The sequence below is a fragment of the Chlorocebus sabaeus genome, chromosome 10, assembly GCF_047675955.1.
Source record: "Chlorocebus sabaeus isolate Y175 chromosome 10, mChlSab1.0.hap1, whole genome shotgun sequence".
NCBI lineage: Eukaryota > Metazoa > Chordata > Mammalia > Primates > Cercopithecidae > Chlorocebus > Chlorocebus sabaeus.
In genome coordinates, this window is record NC_132913.1 from 49,191,639 (window position 1) to 49,207,926 (window position 16,288).

The 16,288-nt window shown below is 36.8% G+C and overlaps 2 protein-coding genes across 18 annotated transcripts in view; one reads left to right on the top strand and one right to left on the bottom strand.

The window, feature by feature from the left end:
* Positions 1-3,289, top strand: part of SLC4A10 (solute carrier family 4 member 10) — a 377,604-nt gene extending 374,315 nt beyond the window's left edge. For 11 of the 16 annotated variants that reach the window (XM_007965143.3, XM_007965144.3, XM_007965147.3 and 8 more), the window contains one exon: positions 1,161-3,288. In XM_007965143.3, coding sequence (XP_007963334.1) covers positions 1,161-1,227 — 67 coding nt within the window. In that variant the 3' untranslated portion in view covers positions 1,228-3,288. Of the gene's footprint in view, positions 1-1,160 lie in introns of all 16 variants that reach the window. The other 5 variants (XM_007965141.3, XM_038002013.2, XM_007965142.3 and 2 more) reach the window with 1 other exon arrangement.
* Positions 3,290-7,537: 4,248 nt separating this feature from the next.
* Positions 7,538-16,288, bottom strand: part of DPP4 (dipeptidyl peptidase 4) — an 85,960-nt gene continuing 77,209 nt past the window's right edge. For both annotated transcript variants that reach the window (XM_007965152.3, XM_007965151.3), the window contains exons 24-26: positions 12,804-12,876; positions 12,465-12,538; positions 7,538-10,860 (exon numbers count right to left, since the gene is read on the bottom strand). In XM_007965152.3, the coding sequence (XP_007963343.1) occupies positions 10,759-10,860; positions 12,465-12,538; positions 12,804-12,876 (249 nt within the window). In that variant the 3' untranslated portion in view covers positions 7,538-10,758. The remainder of the gene's footprint in view (positions 10,861-12,464; positions 12,539-12,803; positions 12,877-16,288) is intronic.

Consider the following 16,288-nt stretch of genomic DNA (forward strand, 5'->3'; position numbering starts at 1 on the left):
AATTTAAAAAACATACTCTTAGAATGTGTCTAAGTTATTGACCACTTAGAAAGCTGCACAGGAGTCCCAATAGAAAAATGGAGTTTTATTACTTTATTACTTGGAGAAGAGTTATAAAACCAAGGGTGCGGCCCATTATCAAGTGTTTCATAAATTTATATTAAGGGCCGAAGTTAATAGTAAAAATGTATGGATTTTTCCAGCCCAGGGCCTTAGTAGCTGGCTATGGGCTGCCCTTTGTGTCAGCAGTGGGGAGGGTCACATAGAAGCCTCAGATGAGGAGGGTTTTGCTGTGCGCTGCAAGTATCAGGGAGAAAGCATTTCTGCCTTCTCTGGAACATGGTGTGAACTTCATCCCTGTAATGACATTATTTGAATTTTCCATGAAAACTGTCAGCATGAGAGTAAGAAAACTATACAATGGAAAAACCAAATAGACAAATAGACAAAAATGGTAGAGTCACATGACCAGTTTGCTCATTGGTAAAGTTAATGAGAGGGTGAGATTAAACAGAAGGCATTTGGGAATGAGTTTATCTGAGAATGAATGAGTTTCATGAGAAGCATCATTCCTCTGATGTACAGGGAAAAGATTTGTCTGTAAAAAGATAGCACAGGTGTCTGGAGAGCAGCATGCATGGTACCCTGTCCTCCAGGCCAGTGGAGCTGTCTGTCTAACCTGGTCAAGGTACAGTCTTCATCAAAGGTCAAGATCCAGTCCATGCACAAGAGAGGAGCCATTTGCAGCAGAGCCCAGAAATGCCTCCTGCGACATCTTGTTTGTGTCATTTACTAGAGTTGGCGCTGTCTTAAGTTGGGGGCATGGCTGACATTTCCAACAATCATCAGTGAGTCACTTGCCCAAATGAGGACCATGGTATTAATCTTGCATGTTTCTGGAACTGTTTAAAAAATGTCTGATTTTTGTTGTTTATTGTCTGTTTTTGAATATCCCCTTCTCTGCAGTTCTTGGTTTCTATCTCACTGAGTGCAGAGGATTTTAATTGTTGCTGTCTATCTGTGCTTCGCAGCATGAGAGAGCAATGCCTAAGGGCTCTTGTGGTGCTTTGGGGTTGACGGGTTTTAAGTCTGAGCAAGCAGATCTCATTGTAGCCATGCTGGATTGCAGTAATAAATGTCTCCTTTTTTTCCTTCTGTAGCACTGAAAGCCGAAAAGAGAAGAAAGCTGACTCAGGGAAAGGTGTTGACAGGGAGACTTGTCTATGACTCGATCTTCAATTTATTTTTTACATATATATGAGAAGAGTGTCACAATTATTAATAAAACTGCTTTGATCATGTAGTGTAAATTCTGTCCCTCAACCCAAATCCACCTTCACACTGTAAGTAGTGCAATACTTGTTTCATTTCTGTGTTTAAACTTCTGAGCAGTGAGACACCCCTGCGAGCAGATACAATAGCCAAGGCAAGAATCTGTGTGTTCCTTGCTGTACCTTAGACATTTGTAAACTGGATTCTGATTGTCAGTTTTATGAGAGCAATAGCTTCCTTAAAGAGATAAGTCATATTTACCTAGTTTGTATTTTCCTACTTTAGTGACCTGAAGATGCCTGATAATTTCATTCAGAATAATTTTTGAAAGGTTGTCTTACTTCTTTTTAGTTTTTATAGCTTAGTGTTAGTGACTTATTTCAAAAGACCCAAATCAAAAAGTTAGTTTGAAAGCATTTTTTAATAATTGTATTTATGCATTTCCTTGATTTAATATGATACATTTAATACTTAACAATTTATATGTAACTAAAACTTAAAGTCACTTGAAAAACTATATAGAAACCTATTTACAACTTGTTAAGGAGAATCAGACATAATGCAGAGTTAAGTAGTATTTGCTTAAAATTCAAGTTGTGACTAATGATCAAATACTAGGCTTGTACGAAATGCTTTAGAAAAACTTTGTAATGGTTTTGTGGGATTTTTCAATATAAACCTTTATCAGAAATATGCTAAGTTTGTCTCCCACTGACAACAGATGTTTTCCAAATAAACATATACTTGTGGAATGCCACATGGTGAATCATTGTATGTGAAATTCCACTCCTGTACAGTTACTCTGCGGCTAATGGTCATGCACTGCTTAATGCTGGTCCTGAATCATGTTCTCATGTTAGAACAACAGGTGTCCAATTGTCATTTTTTTCTGCAGTTTTTTTTCCACTTTTAAATTAAATGCATGTTGTGGAAAAACAGTCTTTTAAAAGAAAATTTCAGATTCTATTTGAGAAGGTTCTGTAGATATTTCAGTCCATATAAAATAATACATCTTTACTAAACTTATATAAGGGGAGAGAAAGTAAAGAAGTTTTGGACATTACTAAAATACAGTATTTCATTTCACTTTCAATGAATGTGAAGTTAATAAAACTAAATCTCATAATGCTCTTGCTTCCTAAGAATGAGCAGTAATCATCAACTTTATAATACTCCAATATTCCGTTACAATAATTCAGAGCCCTGTGGCTTTTACAGACTGTTAATTATGTACTCTGCTTGGAAGTGCACATGAAAAGTGAGGAAAAGTTCCTCTTGTGATTAAACTAATGAGACGAAATAAAATCAACAAAGCCTCCTTTAAGTTCTACATTTTGATACCTTTTAAAAATTCCCCTCACAATTCTTTAAGGAGCCCCCCTTTTTATGGAACATGAGCCTAAAATTTATAGAAAGAAGAATTTTAAGTTAATAAAGTTCGTATTTATAAGTGCTGAAAAAATACAGAAACTTTCTGTTCCAAATGTGTTGCCTTTGTGTATTTTATAATACAGATACAACATTGTAAACATTTTCATTGTTTTATGATTTAGCCAGTGATTCCCCAAAGCAGTCTCTTAGTGTTTTAATATATTAATAACTGTTCTGTTGAAAATGATCATAGTGAATTTAAATCTTCACATGATCACCTATTTGAATAAGCAATCATATCCAATGAAATTCTGTATTTCTGAGTATTTTTATAGTCATTTTGTTCTTGTGTGAATTTTAAAGCTATCCCTATGTTAATCCTAATATTTTGAAATCATATAAAATATAAGAAAAATGTAGTATTATATATTTACTTCTAATTTCAGATTCCTGGTCAAAATTACTGAATATCTTGAATGTAATTTAGCAAAAAGTTTAAGTAATGTGTAAATGTGACTAGGATATTGTGTTTTTCACAATTAAGAAATGTTATGTGGAAATAAATATTTATCCTAACTAATTTCCTTGCACATTTTAAATTGTGATACAAAGTGTCTTGTCTTTTTTCTTTGTTTTAATTAGTAAATCAGTGTAAAACATTTTGATTGTTTGAATATAATATTTAAATTTAGGCACCCCCAAAGCTAAGAACTCTTAGTGATATAAACAATTTAAGAGTATGTTTCAAGAGTAAACAATTTGAACTTTATGAACAGAAGATTATGAGAACTATATTAGGATATATTTACTCATTTTTCCAGAAATGGGTGCAGATGACATTGTTTCTTATGTTAGGAAAAACCTCCAAGGTCGTTAGTAGTATTCCTCATTATTAGAACTCTATTTAGACTTCTGTTTTTAACTTCCATGGGGAAAGCATTTCCTAAAATTTGTCTCCTCCCTGTTTCTTACAAAAGTCAGATGGGACCATTATTCTTTTGGAGCCATCTGGCAGTGTGTTGTGGAGATAATTGCATTCAGAATTCTATCTAACCTACTGCTTGGTATTTTTCTCTTGACTACTGAGTTTACTTTGTAATTGCTCCTGTTTCACAGCCTACAATATTGGGAAGTTTTTTCCTGTATAATATAATATAGAAATATATAATCTGAATGTCTCCTTGGTATAGTTTAAACCCAGAGTTTGATAGAAACTGTCCATTAATGATCCAAAAGCAACTTGAATTTCAACATGATTCCTAGATCTTTTAAGATTTTTGACTTTTAAAATTGTGACTTACTCTGTTTTCTATGGCACTGACCTACCTCTGTTTTGGCTTAACTTTAGCCTATTTGCTCCTGGGCACTTGTCTATATTATTATCATTGCAAGATTGCGTTCTAATTTTTCTAAAATATTAGTATCTATCTCATATATTCACATAATGAAATGAAATGAAATGAAATGAGATTACAGGCATTTGAAAGTTTTATGAGAGTCATTTGGATAATATGATGGTTCTCTCTAAATGTCTACATTGAGAGGCTAATTATAGTTAGTCCCCTTGAAGAGGCCTAATAATCAAAGATTACTGGTAATACTTTTACTTTAGAGATCCCCTTTAATGTTCTCTGTGGAAAGCTGTGGCTAACTGATACAACTGTCACACCAATTTAGTTCCTGTTGGTGTACTGGATACTATCATTTCTGCTGGAACTTTGAAATAGAACTATGATCCTTGCTTCTAAGGACAGGGTGGATACATAGCTATAAATAATGTGACATGTGCTGAGTTGGTCATATGAGTAAAGCCATTTTTTGAATAGGGCAGAGTTTGAGGAAAACATTATAGAAGAGGTAGCACATGAATTAGAATGGAAATGGGGAAGGAAATATACTTCAGATATCGAAGGAACCCCTGCCCACTAGGCCTCTGGTCTAACGAAGTATGACCAGAATGATTCCATCTTGAAGTGAAGAGCTAGAATGCTCTTAAGGCACCTATAAGGTTAATGTTTCTGGTCTGAAAACAGCCACTTTCCAAGCTGGCTACAACCTATTATTACAGAATACTTATGACCATACAGAGCATCTACCACCATGCCTGCAGAATGTCCCAATGTCCTAAGAATTCAGCCCTCTTTACTTAGAGGTAACATTAATGAGCAAGCTTAGGTTAAAAGATTAAGTGTTATGTAATATCAATCACACCGAAGGCCCCTGCCTTCAGTGAGCATGTAGGCATATTCCAAGTTTCATTGTAGCTCTTTGTAACTCCTTATAAAAGTGGAGGCGCTAACAAAGGACAGGGCATTCCTCCTTTTGCTTCCTGAGGATACCCCACACTGTAACGAAGCAGTTTCTGAAAAACTTGCTTCTTCCACTATGCCGTGGCTTTCCTTGAATTCTTTCCTTTGCAAGATCCAAGGACCCATTTTTGGGGTCTGGATCAGGACCCCTTTTCCAGCAACACCGGAACTGCAAAGATTCTCAAACCTATGTCAGTATTGAAATAAAGATGAAATTTAAAAGTAAAGCTATATGGCATAACTAGAGCCTGGCATATTTTATGTATGGCATATTTGGAACCCAGCAAACAGCCCAATATGGTGGAGTGTTAGAAGGGTAGTGAAGACTTGTAGGAAAAGATAGAAACACAAGTCAGAGACATTACAAATAATGTTAAATTCTATCCTAGAATAGTTGGAATTTTACCCATTAAGAGTTTTGAGTAATGAATTTTGAAATGATTAATAGAGCAGCACAGTAGAGAATATAGTAGGGAAACAGTGGAATCGTCTCCTTAGGAATTTCCCTTCCAGGATGACTCTCAGATGACAAAACTAAGTTTTCGTGAGTGATGCATAAATTTGTATTAGGGTAGAAATGAAACAGGCTCAAGTATACTCCTTAGGCACCTAACAAGTAACTCCAGACACAATAGCTTTATTGTAATTACTTTTATGTAGTGCATTCCCTTATATATGGAGATTATATATATATATTGCACATATTTATGTATATAGTTGTAGTTGAAAAAAAAAAGTGTTTTGAAAAGCACAGTGTCCACAGCAAGCCTGAGACTGTTAAAGAAACCTAAGCATGGTACACAGTTCAGACAATGACTGCTTCATGATAATCCAGAAACCACCTTCTCTATGCTCACCCTTGAATCCTACCCTACATTCTCACCCTGGACTCAGCTTTCTGTCTGGATCCTCTTGCCTTCTGGTGTGTGTAGAGTTACATATTTTTTTCATGTGACTTCTTTTTTCCATTTATTTATAAGCCCCTTGAAGGTAGAGATGGTGTTTGGTGTTTTGTCCCTCTTTTGTAACTCTCCAGAGCCCAGATCTGTGCTCTGCTGTTTACCCAGCCAGCAAAGGCTCTTGATATAATAAGTGAAATATACCAGGAGATTCTGCTGCTCAGTTTATTAAGAGTGATTACAAATCCAAAAGGAATTGTCACTGACATGTCAATACTGGAACACAGCAAATGCTTAATGAGTACCTTCAAGTGCCCAGCACCCGAGGACACAGAAGACCAAGGCGAGAATCTGTGTAATCTATGGAGCCATCAAGAAGCAGCAGCTAAATGGTTATTACTAGGAGGAGGGAAAAGGTGAAAGGAAGGTGTCAGGCATTGTATCTATGTAAATCTTCATAGCAATGCTACAGTTCTGTAAGGTAGGTCTTTTTGTACTTTTTACAAATGAAGACACTGGAGTTCAAAGAGGCTAAGTATTGTTTTTTAAATGTTTCCCACTAGTGAGTAGTGGTACTGAGACTCTAACCCAGGTCCATCTGACCTCAGCTGCAATGCACTGTGTCTCCAGCAGGAGGTGAGATGTGACCGCTTTCCTCCTTATCAGGTTATTCATTCTGGCTCATGGAACCAGAATCCGGTTATGATGATTAATATTTCTGCTTAATGTGTTACATTTTCTTTGCCACCAATCTTTCTGTTATTAACATTGGAAACCAAACTTACCCAATGCAACACCTTTTTTGCTCATGAGTCACAAATATCAGGACTTTGGATAGAAGAAACTTAAACAACAAATAAGGGTTTTGATTGTTGGATGGTCACACTTCACTCCATAATCACACATGCTTTTTAAATAATTGGAAGAGTTGGTTCAGATCAAAGGCTATATAGAATAAGAATTTATCGAGTTTGTTGAGGCTTAAAGCCTGCAAGCAACAACAACAAAAAAATGTTATTCTCTCAAGTAAGGAAGTTATCTATTAATTCAAATTCTTGGGTGTAAATGTTAATATTGTCACAGAAAGAAGACCGTGCAGAAAGATGATACATTTCTACATAGCATAACATTGGTTCATTCATACCATGCTGTGAGCTTTCCTCATGGGACAGTGATGTTATACTTTATTTATTTATTTATTTTGAGATGGAGTCTCTCTCTATCTCCCAGGCTGGAGTACAATGGCGTGATCTCGGCTAACTGCAACTTCTGCCTCCTGGGTTCAAGTGATTCTCCTGTCTCAGACTCCCGAGTAGCTGGGATTACAGGAGCACACTGCCATGCCGAACTGCTTTTTTGTATATCAGTAGAGACAGCGTTTCACCATGTTGCCCAAGTTGGTCTCGAACTGCCTGATATCAGGCAATCCACCCACCTCGGCCCCCCAAAGTGCTGTGACTACAGGCGTGAGCCACCACTGCACCCAGCTGTGATGTTATACTTTATAACTCCCACTTGTCTGTCATTCTCAATCATCTGTATCCCTCAGACATCCTGAATACACACTCTAGGTCACTCAGGATGTACACTAGAGGGTTCCTGGACACTGCTGAAATAACTGCCACAGAGTGCACCAACAAAATCCTCTTACTTTATGGAAAAAAAGCCATGCTTGCGTTCTGGTATGTTTTCTATTTAGAGTTTATTGAATCATAAATATTGTGCAAATCTAGTAGTCTTACAAATCAGTATTCTCACATCAACTTTGAGCAAAAGTAACAAATGCCAAGAAGTGGAACCGGTAGCCTCAGTGACTACCTGCGAATAAGAAAAGAAACAAAGTATGCAGAATGACACAAAGCCTAATACATTCATTAACTTTTATGGTAGTGGCTCTGAGTTATCAAGGATGCATTGAATTATATTCTGTGCCTGATATTTAAGAAAGTATGAAGGTATGTAGTCATATTTAGCAAAATTTCCAACAAAACGTTACAAAATAATTCCTAGTGATTTTCTAAAAATCTTGATAGAAACTTAAAAAACAAACCCTGTACCCATGGAAGAGATGTAAGCCATTTCTCCCTTCTTTTCGGGTATGTGCCTCTGGGCCCTGGTGTACTCTCACAGGTTGTTTATGAAAGGAGTCTTAGCCATTCCTGTGTCTGCAGAGGCTGCAGCTATGAATATCAAGACAAGTCTGCACATCTTAGTGATATGACTGGTTCCTGTATGTTTTAAACTTATTCTCAGATTATCTCTAATTTATTTGTCCATTTTCTTCTTTTTCCATAAGCTAATTTAAAATTCTCATTGGAAAAGAAAACTTGTCCTATGAGGGTCAAATGAAAACTACTTTGACTTTACTCACATCATTACCTTTTGCAGCCTTCAATGCCTGAAAAATATGTGCTGGGATTACCTCACTCCAGAGAAAATACTCATGCTTAGAAACTAAAGGAATATTAATCTATATTATTTTGATATTGTACAAATATTAAATAGTATCTGACTTAGATATTATGATTATAATATCTGGCTTGTATAATATCTGATGTTGTACAATATCTGACATTGTACAATGCCTGACTTCAATTAAGATAAAAGAATATCTATTTAATTTGCTTTTATGACTATTAATGCTGTCCAGGATGTGAACATATATTACTACTGCTTCTTGATAAACAATTCTGCAAAGATTGGTCCAGCTACTCACAATGATTGAACTGTATTAAGGAGCAGAATTTTGACAAGAGCCCTACAGACTGGAAGGTCAGTTTGTGGTTCCAGTGGAGGAGTGGGAGTTGAGATTTAATTAAGGTGAAGCTACTCAATGGCACACTCTGAAGCTGTAGTTGAAGATGGATTTCACAATCTACTGTCCATGCCTATGCATGACTCATCAGTCTTATGCTGAATTGATAGATTTCTTTTTTCCATTTCTTCCATTTTTAGATTTTTATGCTGTAGCTCACCCTGTCTGGGAAAACTTTGTCTAGCAAATGGTCTGAAGCTAAGTTTAAACTCACAAAGTCAAATTTTTAAAAATGAGGCTGTTTTGCAAATAATTGGGAAAAAAAAATGACGTTTTCTGTTATCTAGACATTGCTTTGCTAGGCCAAATTCAGCATTTAAAGTTTATGCTTTCAGTCGGATATGGTGGCTCACGCCTGTAATCCCAGCACTTTGAAAGGCCAAGGCGGGTGGATCACCTGAGGTCAAAAGTCAACATGGCAGCCTAGTCAACATGGCAAAAACCCGTCTCTACTAAAAATACAAAAATTAGCCAGGTGGAGTGGCATGCACCTCTAATCCCAGCTACTTGGGATGCTGAGACAGAAGAATCATTTGAACCCAGGAGGTGGAGTTTGCAGTGAGCTGAGATCATGCCACTGCATTCCAGCCTGGGCAATAGAGCAAGACTCCGTCTCAAAAAAAAAAAAAAAAAAAAATGCTTTCATTTTTATAGTAATGTCAACCACAAATAATTAGTCAACCACTTAAGTAATTGACTTGACTACTTCTCCTGAGCCATAAGAACTGCCAGAATGATATTTCTGATTATATTTGTTCTTATATGAGCCTCATCATAGTTCCCTGCAATAAAATTATAAATTGTGTATGATATAAATAACTAAAATATTTGATTTCTCAAAAGCTATATGTATTTATGATAAGAGAATTGCATATTATTAGGCAAAAACCTATGAACTATTTAGCTTGACACATTTTTATATATCTAATTTTTTACCAAAGCTGAACTATTTCCATGTTTACAAGGGATTACTAACAAAATAAACAAGAGTCTTTCTAGATAAATGTGTCCATATGCCAGTGTGATTTAGGTCTGATTCAAGACACAAGTCATTACTTCTGAAAAAATGAAGGCACATTTATTAAATGACCAGGAGAAATTCCATAGTATGTAGAATGGGAATAATAATACATATCATTCTATTTTATGTTCCATTTTTTAAAATGAGTCCAAGGAAGTTAAAGTATTCTTTTAATGAAGACACTCAAAGAAATGAAATAAGAAAAATTGAGGCAAGGACTCCTTCAAGTTAAGATTTGCAATACAAATATTTTCATCTTTTAACAGGGCAAGCTGATGTGTTCACATCTCAGTTTCAAGCTGCCTCTTTCACTAGGAACATCAGTATGTTTTTTTTTAAAGCACATTTACAATGCTTTCCCATCACCCTTGCTGTGTTTTTGTAGCACCTATAGCCATAACTGGCACCTGGGGGCCTGCATTGCTGGCAGTTTCCCTTACATTTCTTTGGAGTCTTTTCAACTGCTGTGGTTTTACTTAGAAGTCAGTGCTTTGCATATTTGATTTCCTGAGACTGTTTGAATAGTCTTTCTCAGAAAACTGTGCCAGTCTGGCTGTGAACAGATCTTCTCCGAGGGGAGCTGACAGTAGCCTGCTCGTGTTGGTATGCTTGGACTTGGGTTCCCAGCCATGCCCTGCTATCTTCTCTCCCTAATCCCTCTTATCCTGTCCCTGCCCTAGTGACATCACTGCCCACATCTTGCCATCCTTTTAAAGAAGAGAACAACATTTGAACCAGTCCAGTTAGAAAAAGATTAAAATCCTGCTCAGGGAATCTATGCAAAGCTTCCATAAAAACAATTCCTATTTGTTGTTTCAGCAGCTGATGCGGAAATGATTTTAAACAATAAAACTCGACCGGATAATTCAAACTTCTGTAAGGTAATAATCTGTTGTGAAGACAGAAGTCCCTACTTAACATGATAGGTATGAAATTTGGGAACAAAGGTAACCTTAAGTTTCTTGATTTGAGTGTATATTTTTAAGATCATCATCTTGACAGTGCAGTTTTGAGATAATGAAAACAAAAATGACTTTTAATAAGCTTTAAATGGCATGGCGTTTTGAGGTGCTAAGGTAAAGAGAAACATTGTTTTATGAAGTGGCTCATGTGGGTGTATATATGTTGGTGTGCTGTGCTGCTAGCGATTCCATGGTCTTCATCAGTATACCACTAGAGAGAGAAAGAAAAAAAGTTAGAATTAGGAAGTTAGTTGTCTTCTTTAAAAAAAAAAAAAACAAAACGTAAATTCAAATGAGTTCTTACGAGCATACATGGTATAAAACAGAGTGTTTTAATTCCTGAAGCAGTTTATAAACTGAAACAGGGTCAAGGAGGGTGTCTAATTTTCCCCCAGAGCTTTTCCAGGGCATGTTGTTCTGTCCTGCAGAAGTCTCTGATCCTCTTTTGCAGGTGCTGAGAGAACTCACTGTGAATTTGGCTTTATTGAATAGTGCTTTAAAGATATGTAAATTTTAATTAAAACACCGAATCTATTTCCAAATTTGACTCAAAGGTCACTTAGAAATACACCATGCATAGGAAGGAATGCTTATCCCATTAAGCCCACTTGTTTTAATTAGAGTGTTATCAAGTGTTAAATTTCTGTATACTCTAGTAAGATAAACTGTAGTAAAATAAATGATTTTTTAAAAGCAATGTTGCCTAATATATAGCACCAAGAAACTAGAAAAAAATCTATTTCAATATTACGTATGTATGTTTAATAGAAGTGAAGTCAAAAGTCAGATGTATTATTTGCAAACACTTAGATTTTAAACTGGTATTTTAAAAATCTGTATATTTGACATTTATGTAAAAGGAATTTATGATCTGGGGCAAAATTTTATCAATTCATACCTTATTAAATAATTGGGAAGTCATTACTGGGCAAACATACGTTACAGAGACATAAGTTAACTTGAAAAAAAAAAGCTTAATTTAAGTAGCATGTGTCTTTCCTTTGAATAGTAGAAAAATAAACTTCAAACTGTTATAAAGCACTGACCCAAAAGATAGCCAGTTTTTCTCAGTATCAAGTAACTGTCCCACTCCTATGCATTGGGCACCATTTGAACTGAGCACATAGCAAATCATGTGTGTTAGAGGACACATAAATACATATACATACATACATACATACATAAAAATACGTATTTTTTCCTTCATCTGAAAATCTCTAATGCAGAAAATGAATTTGACATAATACCCAGAAATATCCTCTGCATAGACAACAACAGCTCTAGCCATTTCTGACTTTATAAAACAATCCTAATTGTTTAATAAATAAACTGTGGTTATTTAACAAAAGATCACCTTGCAATTGCAAAAACTGAAGCATGCTGATTATTAAGATCCCACTGTTGTTCAAATGGCTAGTAATACGTACCAGACAGAAATGGATTTTCATATTTGAGCTGAGCTATTATCATGCTGGTTTCACTTTAGAATTACTCTGCCACACATTTACTGAATAAGTGATTACTTTTGAATCAAAATAGGGAGAGACTGAACAATCACATGAACAGGAGAGCAGTGTCTTGATACTCCCAGGATATGCAATATTGTGCTTCTTAACCACGAACTCACTAATATTATTGAACATTACTCTGTGCATGGCTCAAGGATACCACTCTTCTGACTTCACATTGAAAAAAAAAATTGTTTTAATGTTTTTATTCTGTCCTGTCTCTGGCACTGCTAAGAGAATTGGCCCAGAAAGAGGAAACTATACCCCACCAGCAACTTCCCTCCCCTTGCACAAAGTTTTTCTATACCATTGCCTGGAAATCCACTCCAGCATCGACCAGGGCTTTGGAGATCTGAGCTGACTGCTGAAAGTGAACGTTATCTGCAGGGAGAGAAAGGAAACACAAAGTAGCTAATAGCCGCTCCAGTTTTCTGGTACCAAGGGGTGGGAAAGGCATAAGAAGAAAGGGACCGTTTGAAGTTCTAGGACTCAGCATCCCATTTAGCCCAAGACAAGTGACTTGTGGAAAGCAACACTGTTTTATTGAAGTAAATGTAACAGTCTTGCCCCTCATGCTTTTGTTTTGTCAGTAGTGAAATTGCAAACCTGTCTGTGATACTAAAAAGTCTAATTAACTGAAACTCACCATCTGCTGTTCCATGAATAAGGAGGTACTCAACTTGTTTAAAATTTTCAGCTCTGCTCATGACTGTTGAATTCTGGAATTGGGAAAAAGAATGTCATTATTCAAAAAAGGATCTGCCATAAACTGATTTTTCACTTCAGTTTACAAAATAAAATGTTTTCAGCTGGGGCCCCCTTTGATACAAAATATAGCAAACCGATATTCAAGCAAATGCTGTCTCCATGCATGGCAGAATGCACAGCATGCCCTGTGCCTAGGAGACAGGACTGGAAGGGAGGATGCCACATCTTCCCTGAACATGCAGGAAGAGGGCACCTGCCACCCAGCCTGCATGCAAAACCCCTTGAGTCCCAGATCCCAGATTGGCTGTGTCCTATGCATTAGCACAGGGCAGAGTCTCATATTAGCAATGTATGTTCCATGGGCTTCTGCTGTAGTTCAGCCAAAAAGTGTATTGCCATGGCAACCATGTGTCACATGGTGCCATACATGCTACATTTCAAAGAGCCTGTACATAGCATTTGCAACTAAACATACTCTGCAATATGTCATGTGAACTTTGGTCCACATTGCTAAGCTCTGAATGAAAAGCAAATATTACCTCTTTGGGAACAGATGTTAAAAACCTAGGCAAATGTAACATATGGGAGGGGAAGAGGGTAAAAAAGATCAAAAATGGCCTTAGAAAATCAGTGGGTTGTTGTTGTCTGCCTCATTCTGTGTATTAGAGGAGATACTATTAGATCAAGTCATACCCAAATTAGTCAAGGAAATAGGATTTTTAAAAAATTAGGAACTCAGCTTTTTGAGACTGCTATGTGGCCTGAGCCAGGGCTCCTATAATGAGGGTCAGGAGTTTTGAATGAAAAAGCCATTGAAAGCATCTAGAGCTGGTCATCAATTTTGAGGATATTTACCAAAGTTGGGATGAAGGTAAAAATGCCACAAAATACTGTAGTGCCTTTGGGAGGGGGTGAGCTAGAGTCCACTTTCATGGTCCCGTTATGGATTGGGCAGGAAAGGGGCAGCAGCATCTCCATGGGTTTAAAAGCAACCAGCTGGTCCTGCAGCACCTTGGTGAATCAAATTCAACTTTATGAAAGCCAAGGTTTATATTTCACAGATATCTCTGTAGCTCATATCTGCTTATATTTTTGATGGGAACCTTGGTGGCCTGGCAGAAAGGGAATGGGGCTAAAGTAACCGTGTTTGTATTCAAGTTCCAGTTTCAATATCAGTGAGCTATGCAACTGGAGATATGCTGCTCTTTGAGCTTTGATTTCTATAAAACTGGAATTGAGTAGTCCTCCCTTATTGGCAGTTTTGCTTTCTATGGTTTCAGTTACCTGCAGTATAGTACAATAAGATATTTTGACAAATAGAGACTATACTCAATTAACTTTTATTACAGTTTATCATTATAATTGTTCTATTTTATTATTAACTATTGTTAATCTCTTATGATGCCTAATTTATAAACTTTATCATAGGTATGTATATATGTAGAGGAAAAAAATCATAATGTATAGAGGGCTCGGTACTATCCACAGTTTTGGCATCCACTGGGGGTCTTGGAATGTATTCATCTTAAATAAGGGTGGGCTCCTGTAACTCCTCTTACTCCATCACAATTATAGGAACAAAGAAGCATGGCAAAAGCATTTTTGGGGGTTAAATTTCTGATGCTGATGTGAGAATTCTTTAACAGTGTTTCTGGAAAAAAGACATTTTATCTATGACTTTCAGGACAGAGCCACCCAAAATGTTTCAGTTGACTGAATGTCCCAAGGTCATCCTGGCCTAGGAGGCTTAAAACAAATGCGCTTCCTCTTCTGTGCAGGCTAGTTCCCACTTGTTCTGACCATATTCCATTTCTCACCCAAACTGAGAATTTTACTCATGAACTCTCAGAATAAAAACCTGAGTGAGACTCCTTTTATTTTTGAGAAACTTTTTGTCTGGTAAGATGTCTCAGATAAATACATCTAAATATAAATCCATCTGTCCATCCATCCCAACATCACCATTCATCCCTCCATTCATTTTTTCATCTAGTCAATCAACATTTACTTATTATGTACTCCACTAAATGATAAGATCCATAAGAAAAAAGATTTGTCAATATTGTGCATTACTGCTAACAACTAATAGAATGCTAAATATTTATCAATTAAATGAGTAAATGAAATAAATTATCAAGCACTTGCAGTGTCCACTATATTTGGTCCTAGTTTTGCAGAATCAAGTGTTATCAGCTGGGGTAGGCAGAATAAAATATGCTTATTCTGAAATGTATTGAGATATGTTTTGCCCACTTTCAATCCATACACCATGCCATTCATGGTAATAGCTAACACTCAATTGAGCATTTACTCTGTGCCTGTCGCTGTGTTAAGCATCACATATAAATAAGGGTTTATAAAAGCACTGTTATATCTAATCCTGGCAATATTCACTTAAAATAGGTCTAGATCAATTCTGCTTTCTAGATGGAGGCACCAAGACTCAGAAGGTGAGTAACCTGCACCAGGTCACAACTACAGCAAGTGTCAGAGCTGGACAAAGTCTGACAGCAAGTCCTTTTTACTTCCTACATTGCGCTGCATCTCTACTAAAATTCCAAGCTGTTTATGATGTGATCTTCTGGCAAAGAAACAGTGTGAAATAAAATGTTAATTAACTGTCCTGGAATCTGAAGTGCACAATAATAGTGGGTATCCTTTGAGATCCTCCTAAGACCCCATGCCTTCTCAGATTGCACTAATCAGAAGTGAGATTGCTCTGCACAGCCCTGGGTGATTTGGGAGGCATATTCTGTGACTACGCAAGTGACGTATAGCCTAATAGGGCAATAGAACTCTGAGCAATTCTCTGTCCTTCAGAGAGGAATAGGTCAAAATAAATCTCCCTAAAAGACAGTTTTGTGCAGCATTCAAAGCTGGAGACAAGAAAGGCTGAGGCTTGAGTACTGACTGTGAACATTAATCGCCTGAATTGCAGGTCCAGGTGCCCTCATGTGAGTCCTCTTTGGTGATCCTTTCCGTTAGCCATGCTCTCAGCCTGCACTGACTTCCTGCCTCCTTGTTTCTCTCCAAATTAAATTTAGCTCTTTGCTCGCAGAAGACAGTCAACTTTAACACGCAGACCTGACCCAAATATACAACTGTGCCACCTCACCTCACCTCCAAAAGCCTCATGGGCCTGCCTTGCTTGGCAGCTTGAAAAGCAAAAGCTGCTCCTACAACCTCCCCGAGCCATGAAACTGAGAAATGTCATTGAAACATAGAGTTAATAGTTAGGAGACATATAAATACGCAGGACAGTTAGCAAGGAATGTGATAACTACTGGAGTTTGGACCAAAACAGTTTCTGGCTGCCTTTTTTTTTCTTAAATGGAGTGAATACAGGCTGAAAGAAGACAATTTTTATAAACAAGTAAAACCCTGAGCCTAAGATAAATGTTGTGATGTACACACTGTAGCTGT